The following is a 20,861-nucleotide window of genomic DNA, read 5'->3' as shown; positions in this document are numbered from 1 at the left end:
AGAAAAAATTTTCAACATAGAAATATTTTTCAGTCAATTAAGTAAGAAAAATTCATAAAATAGGTCGAATTCCCAAGCCAAAAAGACGAGATTCCTACAAAACAGTTGAATTTTCAACCAAACAGATGAAGTTTCAACTAAAAAGATTAAATTTCTACCAAAAAAGATGAATCCTAAGTAAAGTACATCCATTTTCAACCAAATAGAGAAATTTGTAACCAAGAGGAATAATTGCCTAATAAAAAAGGCAATTTTGCAACAAAATATATGAATTTTTACTCAAATATTTGAATTTTCTACTAAATTGTCTCACAAATGTTTTTTAGTGATTCGCAAACGCAAAACCATCTTACGCTCAGAAAAAGATTCGGTTGAACCAACAAAATGTTTGCTGGTTGAACCGTAGAATGTGGTTATTATATAAACAAAAATTGTAAATCTAGTTGACCAAACTAAATTTTGTAGTTTTTCGAAAAAATGTTTCATTTGATTAAACTAAATTTGTTAGTTGTTTTAAAGTTATCCTTCGATAAATGGAATATTTGGTTTATTCAACCAAAAAATATTGTTGGATTAATCAAATACTTTTTTAATAAACAAAAACTTGTTTCATCCAACAAAAGTGCCATGTATATCTGAGAAAACAGGTTTTTCATACGGTCGCGTCCCTTCATCTGAAAATTTTTAAATATATCATTTTAATTTTTTGTTAATTGCAGAAGGACAATTACCAAAAGGCGCTGCGTACCTAGAGGAGAGCCAGAGTCCGACACGTATTAGAAACGACGAGAAGCCTTTAATCAGTCCGGGAGAAATTAGTGAGTATCTAATCAAGATCCATTTTAACTTAATCCATTAAAGTAATTTAAATCTGATAGCATTTGTAGATAGTAAGTTCGTATATCAAAGTCGCGGAAAAGGTATATTCAGGTTTGTCATCTAGTATTATATGATGTTTCGATACCGTTTCGACTTTGATACATTTTTTTCAAATCATCATTCAGACGAGTTTTATTTATTCGATCTGTAAATCGCGAGTGTTTTTACGCCTAATTTCGAAACCCAATGTTGAAACTCATGCGCATTCGCTCAGTCTATACCTTGAAGAAGGAGTACGAGAGCGAACCGGAAACTGAATACCTCCGACCAAAGAAGATGGCTGATTTGGGTCCTCGGCAATTTGAGGGCATTGGCCCCACCACCAGAGATGGAATTCCAGTTGTATTGAGATCAGTAAGTGATCTCTCGTTTTCAATATAAAAATGTGTGTTGTTCAATTAAATTGTATTATTTATTTTAAGTGGATGTACTAATTAGACAAATTATGAGACAAGCTAATACAGGTAAAACTGTAGATAGCATATCAAGATTCAGATCAATTAATTGAAAAAATATAATTTCGTCAGATCGTTTATAACGAGCAGGAATAAGAGATTTTTTCTTTCAGGAAGTTAAAGAGGACAATCAAGCAAAGTGGTACAAAAAAATGTACGATTCGCTGCATCGCGCAGAAAAAAATGGTCAGTTATATAATGAAATATACAAAAAAGAATGGAAGAAAAACAAATTAAGAAATTTAATATTTTTTGAAGTAATTATAAAAACATTTCAAGAAAAATTAAGTGTAAAATCTATTATAATTGCAATTTGCTATTAATTGTAGGAACACTCAAAAAATAATCTGATTGAGGCAAGAGGATGTTCTTATTCTAAACCTAATAATATTATTTTATAGTTTAGCATTAATAAATTTGTGTTACAAAACTTTGTTTAAAAATAAAATAACACAAAAATTGAATCAAAAATGAAAACAAAAACGAATTAGTACCACATCACTTTTTAACTGTGTGGAATAAGAAGCCCCCAATTAAACAACTTAATTATTATAAACCCCTTCGGAAGGTCGTTCAGGGCTAACCTTACGACGAATTCCGCAATATTAGTCAGTGCCTTTTTTTAGTCAAATATCAATATTCATGGGAAATTTGTGATCAATAAAATATTTGGAAATGCATACTATTTCATTCAATTTAATAATGTTTCAAAGATCTCATAATTATCATTTTTCAATCAGTTCTCGACTAAGAATTAAATTTATAATAATTTATCGTAAATTCATTCTATAACCTTGACTGAAACTTCATCGTGAAATGATTGGCAAGAAAAATTAATTATGCTTTTTATTTCCTAATTATTTTGACGATTTCGATTTTAAGATAGTTGTCCCAAGAATCCGCTCTAGGAAAAACAAATTTCTATTATTTGAAAAATTCAAATGATATTATTAGACACGACTTATAAAAGAAATAATTAGCATTTTTTAGGACAAAAAGTTTAAAACTTACGAAAAATAATTATTTTAACAATAAGTTTTTAAAAAGAATTTTTTACTGTCACTTAATACGAATTTTTTTCAATTTGTTAATTTTTAGTCAATCATGGCTTTTTTGTGCTACTGCATTGCCTACAACTCTACTGTTCCAGTAATTCAGAATCATAAAGTTTCGAAGAAGAGTTACATTTTCTAAAAATTTTAGGTTGTTTTAGCGTTTCTCTTTTTCATAAAATGTACAATTTTGAACAATTTTAGGTTGAATATGTCTTTTGCACTGGGAATTGGCATTTTAAACAAAAATTGTGTTATATTTCAAAGAAGATTTACAATTCTGAAAAACCTTCAATTGTCTTAAGTTTGAAGTAACACTTTCTAACTTACTTCTTACTTCTAACAACCGTACAATTTTTAGTACAAAATTATTAGATTTCAAAAAACATTAACAATTTTTTAACAAATTTTGGTTCCGTTGGTGTATTTCATCTGAAATTTATATTTGGAAACAAAAATAATTAGATCTGAATTCGACAATTTTTGCTTCAAATAATAAAAAATACAATCTTGAACAATTCCGATTTGTAACAGTGCTCTTCGTATGAAATGGAAATCTTAATTATAATCATTAGATGTTAAAGAATATGCACAATTTTTTTAAGAACATTAGATTGCCTTTTTTACGTCGAATATTAGTATTTTTAAACAAAAATAATTAGAATTTGTACAAGATTTACAATTTTCGATTATTTTAGGAGTTTTCATAAACAATTGTATTTTTGATAGAAAAAAGTAAAAAGATAATTCACATTTTTTAAACGATTTCAGGTGTATGTTATAGTTTTAAACCGAAAATCCATATATTTAGAACAAAGTAATTAGATTTCAAAGAATATCAAAAATTTGTGTACCAGTGTAGGTTTACGTACACTAGCGATATCACCGGAAAACGGTACAGATTCCACAAAGTATTTCCAATTTAAAAAAATTCAAGGTTGCATTAACGTGTTTAAACGAAAATCGATTATTTCAAACAAAAATAATTAAATTATAAAGAAGGTTCACGATTTTCAATAAAGTTTTTGTTACGTTATGTTAGTGTTTTTTGTAGAAAAAATGGTATTTTTATTAAAAATAATCCGTTTAATACCAGAAATCGATAGTTTAAATAAAAAAACATGATATTTTAAAGAAGATAAAAAATTCGTGAACAATATTAGTTGCGCTTTTTTTGTAGTATCCTTAAAAGTTGATGTGGTATATTCCCATAAATCATAATTATCTACAGATTTAACTCTAAATAAAATATTTTTAAAGACGTCCTCTTCCCTACAAGATATTTAAGGTCAAATTGGAAGAATGAACCGTGACGAAAATTAAATGTTTCACTTTCAGACGACTACGTAACGATCCGCTACAAGCCACGACGAGGTGAATAATGAATACCTACTTGAAGCAGTGCAGCTTAATAAAATTCGTATAAAAATCGCGGCTCATTAATGTACTTAACCGGCTGCTGCTCTCAGCTCATTGTTACGGACAACTAATCGCTCTCACGATTTGATAATTAATTTATTCGCCTAATTCGCACTTAACTATATCACGATGTAGCCATATTGCAAAATAAATAGCTACTGCCTACGTGAAAACATGCTGATCTATGAATTCATATGACCACTGCGCACATAGATTGAATTTACGTGTGTCCTTTTTTGTTGTATGCACAACAAACGAACTGTGTTTAAAAGTAACAATTTAATTAACAATGATGCCATAACTATTTTCTGTGAGTAGTATACCTAGGCGAGTTCTTGAAACCGGTTCTGTTCCAGGCTAAATCTTGGTAAAACAGTGAACGGTCAACAAGGATGGTCCTTATTATAACGACAGAAGAGAAACTTCCACCTATAATGTATTTGAAATGCAATGTGTCAAGCCTTTTAGAAATCTTGTCGTGGACATGATAACTAACGATTTTCTATTATACAGAGTGTCTAAAAAGTTCCGGGACGGTTGGATATTTCCTCAGATAAAATATTTTTCAAAAAGTGAAGGTCATTCCTAAAGTAAATTTCAACGAGGAATTCAATGGTGACCTTCATTTCGACCTTGAAGTTGACCTTCATAGCTTTTTGAAGGTCAACATTGTTTTTTTTTATGGAAACCCCCTTTTTTACATCTACAATCGATATAGCGGAAAATTCTACGTTAAGATACGTACCCAAGTCATAGGTCAATTGTAATTTTCAAGGTCAGTTAGAGGTTATTTGAAATTAACAAAGTTTTCCAAGAGGTCAGTGTAATTCTTGAAGTAAATTTCAGCGAGAAATTTATTGGTGAACTCTGTATTGATCTTGTTACAGCGTTTTGAATATTGTAAAATCATAAGCAAATTTTTCATTAAAAATTCCAGGTGTTCTAGTGAGAGTTCTGTTCCTCTCCGAAGAGTTAGATAGTCCTATACCGTTTTTCGAATCGAAAACTAAATTTACTTATTGCGAGTACATACTTACTATCTTTCGCTAAAAGATTATTATGGCGCAAGCTAAACTTTCGGAACGAGAGAGGGTATCTGTATTGATGATGCGTGGTTGGGGAGATCGAGTTCGATCTTATGATCAAGTTCGTTTGCTTTTTAAGTGCACTTTTCGTAATGGAGAAGGATGAAATCCTGTCTCAAAATCAACAATTGAAAGAACTGTAAGGAGCTTTATAAATCATGGATCTATCAAGGACCTCCAAAGAACTGGTCAGCCAAAATCTGCAGGATCTGAGCAGATGCAGATGGACATAGCCCAAGCATTTGTTGAAAACCCACACCTTAGTTTACGTCGAGCTAGTGATGAGCGTGACGTTGCTCCTGAGACAGTGCGAAATATTTTAAGAAGCATTAATTTCCATCCTTACAAAGTTCATCTGGTAAAAGAACTCAATGAAGACGATCCTGATCGTCGGGTTGAATTTTCTGAAATTATGATGGACAAAATTGATAGAGATCCTCTTTTCTTATACAATACAGTATTTTCAGATGAATCTACTTTCACTTTAGAAGGTGAAGTTAACAGGCAAAGTTGTAGATATTGGTCCGACACAAATCCTGATTGGATGTTGAAGAGTCACACACAATATCCACAAAAAAATTAATGTTTGTGTCGGTATCTTGAATGATACATTGATAGGCCCTTTCTTCATCTATGGTAATCTCAATGCCCGTGCATATGAAGAGCTTCTCAGAAACCAAATTGTACCAAGAATAAGGGAGATTACAGGCGATAATTTTCAAAATGATTGGTTCCAGCATGACGGAGCAGCGGCTCATTATGGTAGGGAGATTCGAGCATATTTGAATACTCAGTTCCCTCGAAGTTGGATTGAAAGAAGAGGTGAAATCGAGTGGCCTGCTAGATCTCCTGATCTGACGCCTCTCGACTATTTTCTTTGGGGTTATTTAAAGAGCAAAGTATACTCAACGCAACCGCAAAGCTTTGACGATTTGCAGAATCGGATTCTGCAACAGGCTACTTTGATTGATAGGGAGATGATTCGTAATGCTGTAACTCATTTATACAATCGCATAGCTTTTTGTCAAAAAGCTCAAGGTTTTCAGTTCGAACATCTTCACTGAAGCGTGAGAGGCAAGGGGACTCAAACTAATCAAGCACCGCGAAACTTGAGTGGCAAGGGGATTCACGCTAATCAAGCACCCCAAAGGGAACAGAATTTACTACGTCAACGTCGTTGTTCCTAGGTAATGCTAAACATAAACGTAAACTGCTTGAAAAGAACCTTGAAAGAACCTTGAAGATCATCACCAAGATCAATACAGAGCTCACCAATGAATTTCTCATTGAAATTTACTTCAGATATTGCACTGATCTCTTGGAAAACTGTTAATTTCAAATAACCTCTAACTGACCTTGAACGTTGCAATTGACCTATGACTTGGGTACGTACCTGAACGTAGAATTTTCCGTTCTATCGATTGCAAATGTAAAAAAAGGGGGTTTCCATTTCAAAAACAAAGTTGACCTTTAAAAAGCCGAGAACGTCAACTTTAAGGTCAACATGAAGGGCACCATTGAATTTCTCGTTGAAATTTTCTTCAGGAATGACCTTAACTTTTTTGAAAAATATTTTACCTGAAGAGATATCCGACCAGCCCGGGACTTTTCAGACACCCTGTATATCAATGCTTCTAAAAAGTTTAACGACAAGGAAAGTCTCAAAAGCAATAGTCTCTCATGTTCAAAACTTCTAGAAACTCGGATTTATGAAAAATCGTCAGCGATTACCTCAACGGAGAAATTTGTGAAATGCTCGACAAATTGCATTTTAAATATATACTATTACAGTTGGACCTCGATTTTATGAACTTTTGGGGGGACTGTTCAGGTTATCGAGGTCGCTCAGAGAAGTGAAGTTGCGCAGTAGATATGTGCGCAGCAATTGGTAATGGCAGGTTTTTCAAATCTCTGCGCATAAAAGGCACAAACGACACAAACGTCAAAAAAAATAATGATGGCCGGTGGTGGGGGCACCAGATGCGGGGAAGTTCCGGACAACAGAGATTCATAGATTCAGGTCCAATTGTGTAGCCTAAAGAGAGTAGCTTTTACTCTTTCGGTATTGCATGGACCTTCTCTGTTGACCGAGCCAATATTAAATGTCATTGTCTTACCTTGTCAACAGTTCAATTACAGACTATAGGTAACTGACCGGTCACTCTCTTAACGACATTTAGCGTGGAACAAAACCGTGTTCCAGAACCCTGCTAGGTATACTACTCATGTTTCATTAAAGTGTATGCATTGCTAAATACTAACAAATACTAGTAATTTGTGTTTTTCGGTTTGGAGTAATCGCCTCGCTATTATTGTATGATTTAAGGCACTCATTTTATTATTGGTCGTTCTTAATTAAGTGCAACCATGTGAAACAGTGTTGCTTAGTATGTTTTATCTTTTAGATTTATTTATAATTATGATTTCTTGAAAGTGAAAGTTACATTTATTAAACTTTTCTTATACAATATGTATGAGGTGGAGAATATTATTAATAATAATTATCAATAAAATTAAATATTTAGACAAGAGAAAGATGACTTTCATTTTCAAAAAATGATGTTAAAACTACACATGCATTTTATTAATATGAATTCCACTGATGAAAAAATGAAAGTCTTATATCGAAATGCTCTGGCAAATTCAGTTTATTTCAATTACACTGCAACTATTTTAATTAAAAGTGTTCTTAAAGCAATATTTTAGTGAAATTTATTCAAAATTAATCTTAATATGAACTCTTATTCTGTCACTTGTTGCATTTTCAATAAGACTTTCATCTGCATACTTATTTTTTAATGTTTTCTGGATTTTTCCAGTTTTCCATACTTTAGTCTGACATCCCTAGAGATATCTATATTAATTTCATGCAGGTTTATTTTTTAGAATTTTCAGAGAAATTCTAGACAAATTTTATAAAAATGCAATAAAATAATCCATATAAATTCGTAGAAAAATAAAATCAATATTCTGTAGAAGTTCCATGTCACTTTTTGACTTGAGAGTCACCAACTTTATCAAAAATCAGAACATTTCAAGCTGAATCAAGTATTTTAAATATGCCTTAAATGGAAATTTTTATATCTAATGTAGATTAAATTTATAATAAAGTCTTTTCAAATTTCTGCCGATTTAAGTTCTGCCTAATTGAACTTGGTTTCTGAAAAAAGCTGAAAATCAAACTCTTGCAGTAACATCCTAAGATTTTACTTAAAATAGTTTACAATGACTTTAAAATTATTACAATCTTTAAATCTTTGTAACTGTTTAAACAATTTTACACTCCCCTTACAAATTATATAATGATCTTGGTTTAAATTTATTTATAAAAATTCCAAAAATCAGTTTAATTTTATGACAGTCTAAAAAGGCAGATTCTATTTTAATCTTAAGCAACAGATTTTATTTTTTAATGGTTTCAAAAATTGCAATAAAAATTTGATTTTGACCCAAAGTCAATGTAAATGAAAATTGTTATCTTCGTTTTTCTCTAAAAAATCACCTCAATTGATAATAATAAAGTATTAAGTTTCTATCATTTATATTTATATTTCTCGAAGATTTTATAAATTTTTGCGACTTTCTTTATTTTCTAATTAAGTTCTCTTAATTAATATTAAAATCAAATTCAAAATCATATTTAACGTCCAGTAATCAAATGCAGATAATCAATTGCAGAATATCAATTGCAGAATTCCTGTAAATAAAACAAAGAATCCAACGATCAAATTTGGACAACCGCCATAAAATGTTACTATTGAAATTTGAAAAAAGATAACGTTACACATTCTGCATATTATTTTTCTTAATTTTAATTATATCAGAGCTAAACAAATTTATTTTTTAAAGATTGACAGCTTTAAAAATGCTGTATAAAATAAGATCAGGAGGAAGTCAGCCTGTCCATTTTTTAGGTGGATATTACAAAAATGATTCAGTTAATTTTTTTCCTTAATAATACATCAAATCTAAAATAATTAACAATTGCAATGTTATTGGGATCGTTTAAGGCTATATTTCCACCGTTTCGGAACAGTTTATGAACTCATTCTGATAATTTTTTAAATGGTAAAATGATTATTTAGCTGGATTTAACCCAATGAAACAGAATTCAAAGTAGTGCCTTGCTTTCCCGAAATTCGGGATGAGTATTCAAATATTTTTCATAAACTTCGATAGTTTTCCAGAATTTTCAGAAAGATTATAGTCTCCTCTTGTCCAACTTTCCCAATTTTTTATACGAATAAACAAAACCAATATAATTATAAAATTATCTAGGTTTCTAACAAAAAATTACCTAACCTAGGTTTAATTAATTTCAATTGCGCTAATGGTTTAATATTTTTTCAGGTGCTCGATATGGTTGTGGAGGTAGCTCAAGTGGTTATTTGAGTGAGCCAGAACCTCGTGGTTATTCCGAAAGATCTTCCACAATTGACAATCGTAGGCGAGTACGCAACAAAGAAAATGACTTTACCACGTCAACGATGCCAAAAAAGTAAGCTAGAATTTTATTTAAAAACAATTTTTTTTTAATTTTCCTCTTTTTGAACGAGTTTTAAACCGTGTGAATGACAGTCATTTTTCTTTGGAATAAAATCATATTTTTTAGTAAAAAAAATTTATCCAATCGCTTTCAATATCACTTGATACTACATAATATGATATCTATTGTTAATATTTGCATATTCATCTTTTAAATTTCTATCATTTCAAATTTAAATTAGAGTTTTGAATTTAAAAGTCTGAATAGGTTTAATTTTTAAAACCTTAGAATTACAGTTGTTCGCTTCAAAAGCTTAAATTCGAAAATATTTGACGTAACATTTCTTAATTTATAGAAGTTTTTAATTGTACAATGCTGTGATTTCAAATTTAGATATTAAAAATGTGTATAAAAAATGTATTATAAATTATTTGGTTTCAATTTTAGTCACTTCTAAATGTAATGACTTTAGATTTAAATATTCTAAATTGTATGATTTCCATTAAAAACGTTCAAAATTGTCGGATTACTTAAATTCTTTAAAATTATAGAATATTAAATGGAAACACACGATAGCAATTTCAAAAAGTGTAACTGCAGACAACTTGTTTTTTATTCTTTTTTTAGAATTCTTATATAATATCTTAATATTGTCCGACTTTTATTGAAAGGTTTAAAAAGACTAATTTGAAATTGGAAAATATTTGTTTGGAATATTTCAAAAATTAAAAATTCTAAATGAAATTAAAAAAATTGTCTTGTTTAAAATCTAAACAAGTCAAAATAGAACTTACCTTTAATTGTTATCTCAGTAATTAAATAATTTGTTTAATTTTGAATGGTTACGATTTTAGAGTTCTCAAGTTCCATGTTGGACCCTGAAAAATTGATATGGTTGAATTTTGAAAAGTATAATCAACAATTTGAAAATTGTTGATACTTAAATGATTCAAGTTTATTGAAAATAATTGAATTTTTCAAGATTTTAAATGTTAAAAGATTTTATTATCACATTTTTTTGGTAATTACAGTTTTGTTCAGTTTATTCCAATTTTAAAGGATCCACTTTTTTAATTTCTAACATAAAATGAATCAATTCTAAACATTTAGAAATTGCCCGAGTTTTGATATTTTAATATTTAATCCTTCAATTTCATGAATCTTCAACTAAAAATAAGATTGTTAAATTTGGTATGGTTTGAATTAGAAATATTACAATTTCAACTCCTTTTTGATAAAAATGTTTAATTTTCCAAATTTTAGTCTTCGATTTTTCAATTTTGAGAATTTCTGATTAAATTTTTTTCAGTTACAAATTATTTACTTTTTTGTGTTTAGAAATGATAAAAAGTAAAATCCTTTTTATTTCATTTCAAATGTTGTCTTTTTTCAAAATTTTACCCAAATCTAAAATTTTGTTTGATTTTAACGTTTTCAATTGAAAATCATTCAATGTTTTTTTTTTAATTGTAAGCGGTTCCAATTCGAAATAATTGATTGTTTTTTTTTTTTTTAAATTTGAAAAGCCCTAATATTTTAACATTGACGGCCGGGATGCAAGAACCAGGCGAACGCTCGAGACGGGTAAAACTATTGTCCAAGTAAAGAAAGTGGGGATAGGAATTTTTTTCGAAAATCCTTGTTAAAAAACTTGAAAATATATAGAATTGATAACAGCATCTTTCCTTCAGAACAGGTTTTTTGGTTGCATCGCTTGTTTTGTTTTAAAAAAATGTTACTTTTATCGTTTTTTTTTTTCATTGAAAAACTGTGTTTTTTAGAATCAACTCGGAATAATTTGGCCAATTCTTAATAAAATTGGCAATTTTTTCAACGTGTAGGGGAGTCTTTTTCGCTTCCGTTGATGTAGGTAAACTTTTCATAAACATCGTAATTGTTTATAATAATTTATTCCGAAAAAAATCGTAAAGACAGATTTCTGAAGCAGTGTTGGAAAAAGTTTCTTGTCAAGCAATATTTTGCGCGGTCAAAAATTTAAAAAAATCGACGGGTTGAAGTCAGAAGCGCTCGCCGCTCGAAGAGATTAAGGGTTTCCGTGCAATAGCCGGTTATAGCATTTTAGCGGAAATCGCTTCGAGCAGCAAGTGCTTTTGTCTTCAACTCGTCTTATTTTTTTAATTTTGGACCAAACAAAATATTGCTTGACGAAAAAGTTCTCCCAACTCTGCTTCACGTATCTGTTTTTACGATTTTTTCGTACTCCAATTCATACGAAAAATTTTATTAGCAGGAGCTCGGAAAACACGTTACTTTTGTCGAATATTCTATTATAAACAATTAAAATGCTTATGAAATATTCACCCACATTAAAGGAAGCGAAAAAAACTTCTATAAACGTTGAAAAAAATTGTCAATTTTATTGACAATTGGCTACATTATTGCGAGTTTATTAAAAAAAGCACGGTTTTTCAATGAAAAAAACTTCGAAAAAAGTAAATTTTTTTAAACAAAAAAGCGATGTAATCAAAAAACCTCCTCTGAAGAAGAGATACAGTTTTCAATTCTCTATATCGTCAAATTTTTTAAACAAAGATTTTCGAAACAATATTTCCCGTTCCCACTTGCTTGACTTGGACAATAGTTTTACCCGTTTACAGCTTTCTTAGATTCTTGCATCCCGGCCTTCAATTTCTTTAATTATGAATTTTGGTATTGCTTTTATTTTTAATGTTAGCAAATAGAAATCCAGGGATGTAAGCGTGCGCTTCAGCGCGTGCATTTTCTGCTAGTTACTCTAATAATCCTCATAATTATTTCTGCATTAAAGTTAATTACTGAAAATAGTAACTATAGTCAGAGATAAGAAAAATAATAGAAACTGTAATCCAGGAGCGGAGCTCTGAAATGTGCTACTGACGTTTACAAAAATCAGCCCGGAAGAATTGAGGACTACGAGCCGGGAAGATCATCGATCGCCGAAAAGGAAGCTAAAGAGGTGCGTTTTTATATGATTAATTTAACAACAAATTCATAACCCTTTTGTAATATAATAAATAACTCAAAATGACTATCATAAATTGCTAAACAGTTAAAAATTAGAGTAAATTAAAAATGAATAGCATCACTGGGCGAATTATTGAAATTTATTGTCGAATTCATAAGTGTATTGAATCCTATCGGAGGATTCGGCGAAGCGTTACAATTGAATTGGCTAATGTCACTAATCGGATTAGAGAACCTTTGCTTCGTATATTATTGAAAGCTTGCACAATTATGAACGTAACACGAATAACGCTAATTAACGCACCGCAAGCATTATAATAATGCTCGTAACGTTGAACTTCGAATCCTAATGGTAGGTACTAAAGCCACGAGAATGATACCACACTCGAACATGATCGTTTGAAATGGCTTTGCTTTTAGCCGACGTCTTTCACTTGGACGAGAAGAAAGGTAACGACGCCAGAAACAACTAGTTAAAATGTTATACAAGTTTTGTTGTTGGGCACTTCAGTTTCTGTGGCGAATCTTTTACATTTATTTAGGGGCCGACCATAAACTATGTTAACCATTGGAGGGGCGTGGGGTTCATGCCAAAAAAATAGGTTTGGTAACAGATGAAGGGCGAGGGGCTTCGGTTGAAGTAATGCTACGAACTTAGATAACGTTTAGTACTTTTCTTGATGATAAATTTTAAGTTTTTTGGTTGAAGATCAATTTTCTTTAACTGCAAATGTAACTGTTATATTTCTAGTTAAAAATTTACTTTCTTTAGTAGATGATTCAACTATTTGATTGAAAGTTAATATTTTTAGAGTTGAAAATTCATCTCTTTGGCTGAAAATTAACTATTTGAGTAGAAAAATAAACTATTCGGTATCGGGTGAAAAATTCCATTTTTGGGAGGAAATTCGTCGCTTTGGGTACTAAATTAATCTTCTTTTTAATTATCTTTTTGTCTGTGGATTCAACTATTTTGTTCAAAGTTTCTCTTTTTGGTTGAATTTAACTAGTAGGTCATTCTTTTTTTTGTTGAAAATTTACTTTTATTTTTAGTTGAAAACATTTCTTCTGGTTAAAAATTCAACTACTCTGGCAGAAAATTTAACTATTTGGTTAAAAATTGAACTACAGTAAAACTCTTCAATAGCCCTCCCTTATATAGCCCTTCCAAGAATTGACGCCGAGCCGCACGTAGGTGTAACAGGTGCTGCGCGGGGTGCACAGGATCTGTGGCTGTCACTCAGGCGAGCATTCAGGCGTGAACAAACAAAAGCGGAGCAGGCTATAATCAGTTAGTTGTCACCCACCGTCAGCCCCCAAATCGGCGCTTTAGAAGAGTTTCACTGTATTTTTTTGAACAAGTAATTCCTTGGTAAAAAACCAACTCTGGTGGAAATTTCATAGTGTAAGTTGAAAAATTCAACTGTTTGATGAAAAAAATCATGTATTTCGTTGATAATTCATAACTTTGGTGGTGGCATCAACAATTGTGTGACAAATTTATCTTTATAGATTTAATTTAATTGGGAAAAAATTCCTTTTATTGTTTGAAATTAATTAATTTAACTAAAAATGTATCTATTCAATTTTGAGTTGAAAACTGACATTTTTTAGTTGCAAATTGAACTACTATTTGATTTTCAAATTACATACTTGTAGAAAATTCATCTTCGTAGATTTAAAATACAACTATTTTGTTCACTCATCTTTTATTGTCGAAAATTTAAGTATTTTGTTGAAAATTCGTCCTTTTAGATTGAGCATTCATCTTTTATGGTAGAAAAGTCATCTTTCTTAATTAAACATTCTTCTTCCTTACCTTTTGATTTAAAATTTCAAGCTTGTTTTATTGAAATACGAAATATTCAATCTTTTGTTGAGAATCCATCTTTTTTGTTCGAAAACTAAACTATTCTTGGTTAAAAATTCAACTATTTTTCTTAAGTTTTTATATAGTCGAAAATTCTAGTCACTATAGAACAATTCATTGGAAACGCGAAAAAACGCAGCATAAACATTAAATCTGCGCATAGGCAACAGCTTCGTTATTTTTGGGAGGGCGAGGGGGGGGGGGGGCAAATCTATGGTTTTCAGCTAGAGGGGACGAGGTGGGGTCAAATATATACAAAAATTTCTAACGTAGTTTATGGATGTCTCCTTATCTAATAATCTCTGTTGCGCACATATTTCGATGTACAGATTTTAAACGCTTCGAAAAATTTTTTACCAGTTATTATTATTTATTTAGCTTCCGTAGAACTGCTTTTAGATTATCCTATTTCTTACCTCCCGCCACTTTCCACTAAAAAAATGACTTGAAAATTACAAAATTTACAGAATCACTTCCAAAATGTGAATATTATAGGCTGTTCGAAACAATTGATTTATTAATTTTTAAAAGTTTCACCCCCTCATTTATCCCTTAAGAATCGAGAACGTAATTTTTATCTATGTTCTCAATTTTATGAAATTGAGCTACAAATTTTAAGAGTGCATTATGTAATAATTTTTATTATACAAGTATGAAACATAATGTCATCAAAATAAAGCTTCTTCTTTTGACCCTTAAAAATCCAAAAAATCACATATCTTAAAAGATATGTGTAGTGTACAAGTATTTTAAAATGACTATTTATATCAAAAATTATTACATAATTTAGACCTAAAACTTTTATTTAAATTTCAAAAAATTCAGTAAAGAAGTTTCAAGATATCGGTATAGTGTATTGCGGGGTGATTTTAGGCGAATTTTATCGTGAATTTGTTTAGGAAATGTAATTTGTAACCTTCGTGTTGTTCATCGGAGATTTGTAGGCCACCTCTGTGGAGGGTTTTTGTAAAATTCGGAAAACTGTTGTCCCCAAATGACGCAAAATGTGAGGGTGAGACTTTAAAATATCAAAGAAATAATGTGTTTGGATCGCCTTAGTAAAGATTCTCCTTCACAGTTTCGAAATCTAACAATTTGTATTTAGTGGGCTTTGCAAAAGAAGGAAAATACCGTCTAAGAAATGCACACTAACATTTTTCTCTATCTTTTTTATATTACTAGTAGACTATTTTTAACAAAATGTCTTAAGAAAGTTTGAATATTACTATTTTTCTACACAGATTTAATCAAATTATTAGCTGTTAAAAATAAGTAGTCAGATTCTAACATCCATGCATTCGAATTTACTATTTACCTTTGAATTAGCTAGATTTATTTTAATTTAAATTTGTCTGGATTAACTTTGAATTTCACTAAATTCATTTGAATATGTTCTAATTGAGATTCTTTAAACTAACTTGAACTCCTCTGAATTCTTTGGAATGCACTTTCAATTGATTTAAGTTTCATCGAATACAAGTTTCTGACAATTTACTTGAATTCCGATGAATTTAGTTTCATTCGCTTTGAATTTCTTTCGATTACTGTTCCATTTTACTAAAATGCACCCTAAATTTAATTGAAATCAATTTAATCAAGCCAATTTTATTTTATAAATTTCTCTCAATTCAATTGAAATCCTGTTTAATTTACTGGAATTAATTTTGAATTTTGGTAAATTTAGTTCAACTAGTTTTGAACGTTCATATGTAAGTTCACTTTAATTGTTCTAAATTTACTTAAATTTTTTTAATTCGCTTTATATTTCCGCTTGAATTGATTTTAAAATCCCTAAATTTCCTTATAGGCTTTTGAAATCAGTATCATTCATTTGAATTTGAATTTAGATATACACAAATTTAAAAAATGGTTTGTTTCTAATAAATAATTTTAATGCTAAAACAGTTAATAATACAGTATTTTTTAACTCATTCTAAAGCGGCACTTTATTTGTATTAAATAAGAAATAATGTTCCCTAGTAAAATATTCAGGAAAGTGGCGTACGTAGATAACCCTCTGATGTTTTATTTTTAATGTACACGTGTACAAAATTCAAAGTTTAAGAGCTTAGTATAATGCAGTATTTAATTCTATTTTTCTAGTGGTGGGACGAGGTCATGGACATATTTGATGGGGTAGGCCATTTTTATGAATAATCAAGCCTACTATTTATGACGCCTTTTCTCAGTACACTCTCTACGTCTGTTCTTTCTTTATTTGACTTCGCAATGCATCGATGAAAAATAAAAATTAACTTCTAAACGCTTTTAAAAATCCGCATATTTGATTTACTTTCCTGATATCTTAAGGAAATTTATTTAAATCCAAGTTTGCGGTGACAGATTTCTCGGCCAGACAGTTGAATATTTAGGTCTAATTTTTGTGCATACACATAAATGTTATCCTTTTTTCTCTATGCTAATAAAAAAACTGTTTCTATTTTGTTTCAAAATTAAAAAAATTGCAATTTTAATGTGCCTGGCAAAGGCGAACTATCAAAATGCATCGTGTTTGCTTTCTCTGGTTTACGCATGAACCCAAACATAAATCGTACCTAACTAACCAGGTAATCTGAAATAGATAGCTATGCACATAAATTAGACCTAAATATTTAACCATTTGGACATGATATCTGACCCAGAAATCTGAGTTCTATTAACTGCCTTTAACTTTATTATTACTTCACCTGTACATTTTGATATTGTCAGCTGTAGCGAAGTCACAGACGGAAATGAGACTACAACATTGGATCTAACAACCGACTTGATCTCAATTGATTGGCTATCCTTGAAACCCCGAATTAGATCATTATATAAATTAAACTTTCCTTCACTAACTGACTGGTTTGTTTAAACTGATATAATTGTTCCAAAACAAATTGTCAATCAGGAAGTCATCGTGGCTCCATGATTGTTAGGTCCTAAAGCAGGAAGCGAGGCTGGATGTATTTTCAGAAAGCTTCGTTCTGTCCCTTGGTATACTACCCTAAATATATCCTGCAGTTTGTAATGAACCCTATAGTACAGTCACTAATGACCCTGGCAGTTGATACGACTATAAATATTTAATTAATAAACAAACAAAAATGCCAATCAACTGATTTCAACAAGGAACTGGTTTTACTAACAAAATAATCTCACTAATTGGCTTCTAAAAACTTTCACTATATCTAAACATAATGAGCACCGTCACATTCATTATCTTCATTTTTTATCTGTCGTTCTTTAACTATGATAAAGGAAGAGTCGTCAGCACACAAAAACACTTTTTCTCTTCCCTCAATACAATTCTAGCAGCTCCACAGTCTACACTGTATATTCAAAATTTCTCATATGATGAAAAGTTGACTCGTAGTAAATGTACACCAACAATCTTAATCAATGTGCTCGATCTGTGTCTTGGTACTTGTATCTCGTGCGCGCACTGTCTCCCCTGGTGATCCACGATGATGCTGAGGACAGTGGCTGGATGAAAATGGACACCTTCATCCCGATGGCCATCATCAACTCCAGAAAACTGCCTCACGAGCAATGAGTCTCTCCTATCGATCGGCAGACAGTTACAGTGTAAGGGTACCAAATCTCAGCTCGTATACGAAAAGTACAGAAATCGGTTCCGGATTTCGAGCTCGGGAGCTTAAACGCGAAAATGGATACCGACATCGATTTGATGACCTTGACAATCTTGATCCCCATCCGCAGTTTGATAAAATCCGTTCTAATATTGCACGCGGCCGGTCCAAGACAATTTTTCCGGATCTAACTGCATCTCTGGCCGGCTTGGGTCTCGAAATCGGTAGCAAACTTTACGCACGAAACTTGAAATTGAACGACAGTAACAGTAAAACAAAGAATGTAAATGAATGTAAAATCAATACAAAGACAATGGACTACAATTTGGACCGAATTATTCGACCCTTGGGCATGCTGGAAGGAAAATCTAAGAGCTTCATTCTTCCGGACCGTTGTGTCCCGCGATCCGTACCGCAGACCGGACCCCGACCGGTGAAAGTTGAGGACCGCTCGTCCTTACTGCCAAAACTGCCGAGCCCTCGTATTCATCACCATCATCATCACCATCGCCAACGCACTCCACCTTCTTCTACTTCTTCTTCCAGCACCAATCATATCACGCTACTGCCACCACCGCCACCTTCTACTTCTCTGACGTCACCTTCACGGGTTAGAGCTTGGCACCTCCACCAATTGTAGATTGCACGATCTTGTTGTATGAGTAGTGAAACACTTGCAACAGAATGATCACAATTGATTTTTAGGATATTTATTTGGACCCTGCACACTATATTATTATTTTATATGTTTAATCAGGTCTCACTGGGGTTCCTGTGTAGAAAGTGGAGGATTTTAATGAAGATTATGTACACTGCACATAACATGATCCCTTATCAAACTCTATACACAAGAACCTGTAATTGCACTTAAGCTTATTTTGAAAGATGATTTTACGCCAAATGAAGGAAACGGATACGGTTTCTCCAAGTGTATGGTTGCTTCGTTGATAAACTTTAGATTAAATGTGTTCAAACTATAATTTTCAGATTTTAATTCGAAACTAGTCATAATTCAATTCAAATCCTCAATTTGTCCTCAAAGTTTAAATGCATAGTATTTTAATTGAATTTTGTATCATTCAAATTAGATTATATGATGTAATTTTCTTAAAATTTAATTCAAGTTAATATAACCCAATTACATGTATTTTATGTCATTTAATTGAAATTTTGTGTCCCCAGTTCTGCACTGGAAGCACATGAGTTTCTTCATAATTCGAAATGCATTCTTGATGCGCGGCAGCGCGATATTTACCGGTAGGATGGTTATAATCCGAGAGTTTCATAGCAATCACCTTTCAGGGTTTACTTTCAAAATATGATCTTTTTTGCTGTTTCAAAATCTAGTCACATGATTTTATAAATAAAAATCGACTTAAAATTATTCCAGGTTCCTTTCAGATTAAATTATTTCATTTTCGACTTGCAACATAGTTTATTTCACGAAATCCTCTCACGACAATCTCCCCTCCCCCATCTCTCTCTCTCTCTCTCCCTCTCTCTCTCTATATATATATATATATATATATATACGTATATACATATATATATATATATTGCTTACAAAACTGAATTGGACGTAGATTGTATAATTTATATCATCAATTGCAATTATTCTCCTATATTCACCAGCTTATTTCAAAATTTGTAGACCCTAAACAAATAGCAAATCAAGTCTTCTTAATCCTGATAAGTGCTTATTATTTACAAGTCCCCAGTTTTTAATTTACATAGAATTGATCCTTATTGACAAATTCTACATTAACCGTGCTCGTTACATTAATTCCAACCACAGTTTATCGTCTTCAATGCACAGCATGCTTTCTACTTGAACACAGCTAACGCTTTGAGGTAACTACAAACTGAATGCCTCTGCAGTATTGCACATGTAACTTATTTTAAAAAGGTTTAATACTCTAATTAGTTTTATCAATCAAACAAACATCTTGGCAAAATACTCTTGACCAAATAAATATTACACGACGTAAATAATAATGCACTAGCATGTAATTTTTACTATGTGTCATACTCGTTTACCATACATACTCTAATATTTAGTTATGAAAAGGTTTAAATAACGAAGCCCTTTCTCTATTTTACAGCCGTTCGAGCAGCGTAACACTCACTCAGCAAAACCTTACATGTCCCAGTAAGTAACATTTAAATAAGACTATTTTTTCTCTTTCCGTAAGAGTAGTGAGGGTAAGTTTATTGTAAATTCGAACCTTGATTCTCTAACTACTTAAAAATATTCTTATAGAAGAAAAATTGCAATTGAAACCGTCAATCTCTCATTTTTTAAAAGTATTCTTCAGGCAGAAAATTTACAATGAATAATCGATTAATAAAAGTATATAACGTAACATACTTAACATACTGTAATTTCAAATTACGTTTAAAGAATTTGATGAAAGGATTCTTACTGTCTGCTAGATTTTTTGTTATGTAATCTGTTCTTGAATTGACCTAAACTAGTTGAAGAAATTAACAAAGCTATTTGATTTTCAGCGCTTTGAAAGAATCGGGCTATGAAAGCGATTCTACGCTAATATTTCGTAGAAGAGAAGACGTCAATCCTTTAAGCCCTCTGAGCCCTTTGGAACAAAGGATAGCATATAAAACGGTACAACAAGGTGGGGACGTGCCTCTCCATGGTCTTCGAAAACCAGCACCAGAACGTCCAAAAGGTAAGTTTTAAAAATAAATACAATGCTTTTACTGGGGTTTGCATCACCTCTCTATTTTTCTTTTATTTTACGAATATTCATATTTTTATCACGAAATTAAATAAAACGACCTTTTTATTATTTTATTAATCTTACTTCGATAGTAATTACTAATAAGGCATGTTCAAGGTTTGATACTAATATCTCTCGTCCTAAAAGGAATAAAAAGGAAGATTAGCTGCGACCTATCCAGCATGCTTATATTAATTATAAATATAAGGAATTTTAAAGAATCGATCGTTTTTAAGCATCTTGGTACAGTCTGTCAAGTTAAAGCGTGGGTGGCTTTACTCGCAGTCGGTAAGGTGTATCGACATGATTTTGGTGTCAAAATATTAAGAAGAGCTCCCTCT

The 20,861-nt window shown here is 31.3% G+C and overlaps 1 protein-coding gene across 1 annotated transcript in view; it reads left to right on the top strand.

Annotated features, from left to right (window-relative positions):
* The window catches only part of LOC117181607, a 327,912-nt gene that overhangs the window by 253,897 nt on the left and 53,154 nt on the right, over positions 1-20,861 (top strand). The window contains exons 11-19 of the mRNA XM_033374469.1: positions 720-818; positions 1,094-1,233; positions 1,448-1,520; positions 3,725-3,760; positions 9,241-9,388; positions 12,227-12,332; positions 16,314-16,346; positions 19,885-19,931; positions 20,291-20,469. Coding sequence (XP_033230360.1) covers positions 720-818; positions 1,094-1,233; positions 1,448-1,520; positions 3,725-3,760; positions 9,241-9,388; positions 12,227-12,332; positions 16,314-16,346; positions 19,885-19,931; positions 20,291-20,469 — 861 coding nt within the window. The remainder of the gene's footprint in view (positions 1-719; positions 819-1,093; positions 1,234-1,447; positions 1,521-3,724; positions 3,761-9,240; positions 9,389-12,226; positions 12,333-16,313; positions 16,347-19,884; positions 19,932-20,290; positions 20,470-20,861) is intronic.

This window comes from Belonocnema kinseyi, chromosome 10, assembly GCF_010883055.1.
Source record: "Belonocnema kinseyi isolate 2016_QV_RU_SX_M_011 chromosome 10, B_treatae_v1, whole genome shotgun sequence".
NCBI lineage: Eukaryota > Metazoa > Arthropoda > Insecta > Hymenoptera > Cynipidae > Belonocnema > Belonocnema kinseyi.
The sequence above is the reverse complement of the archived record's forward strand: the minus strand, read 5'-3'. Positions and strand labels throughout refer to the sequence as shown.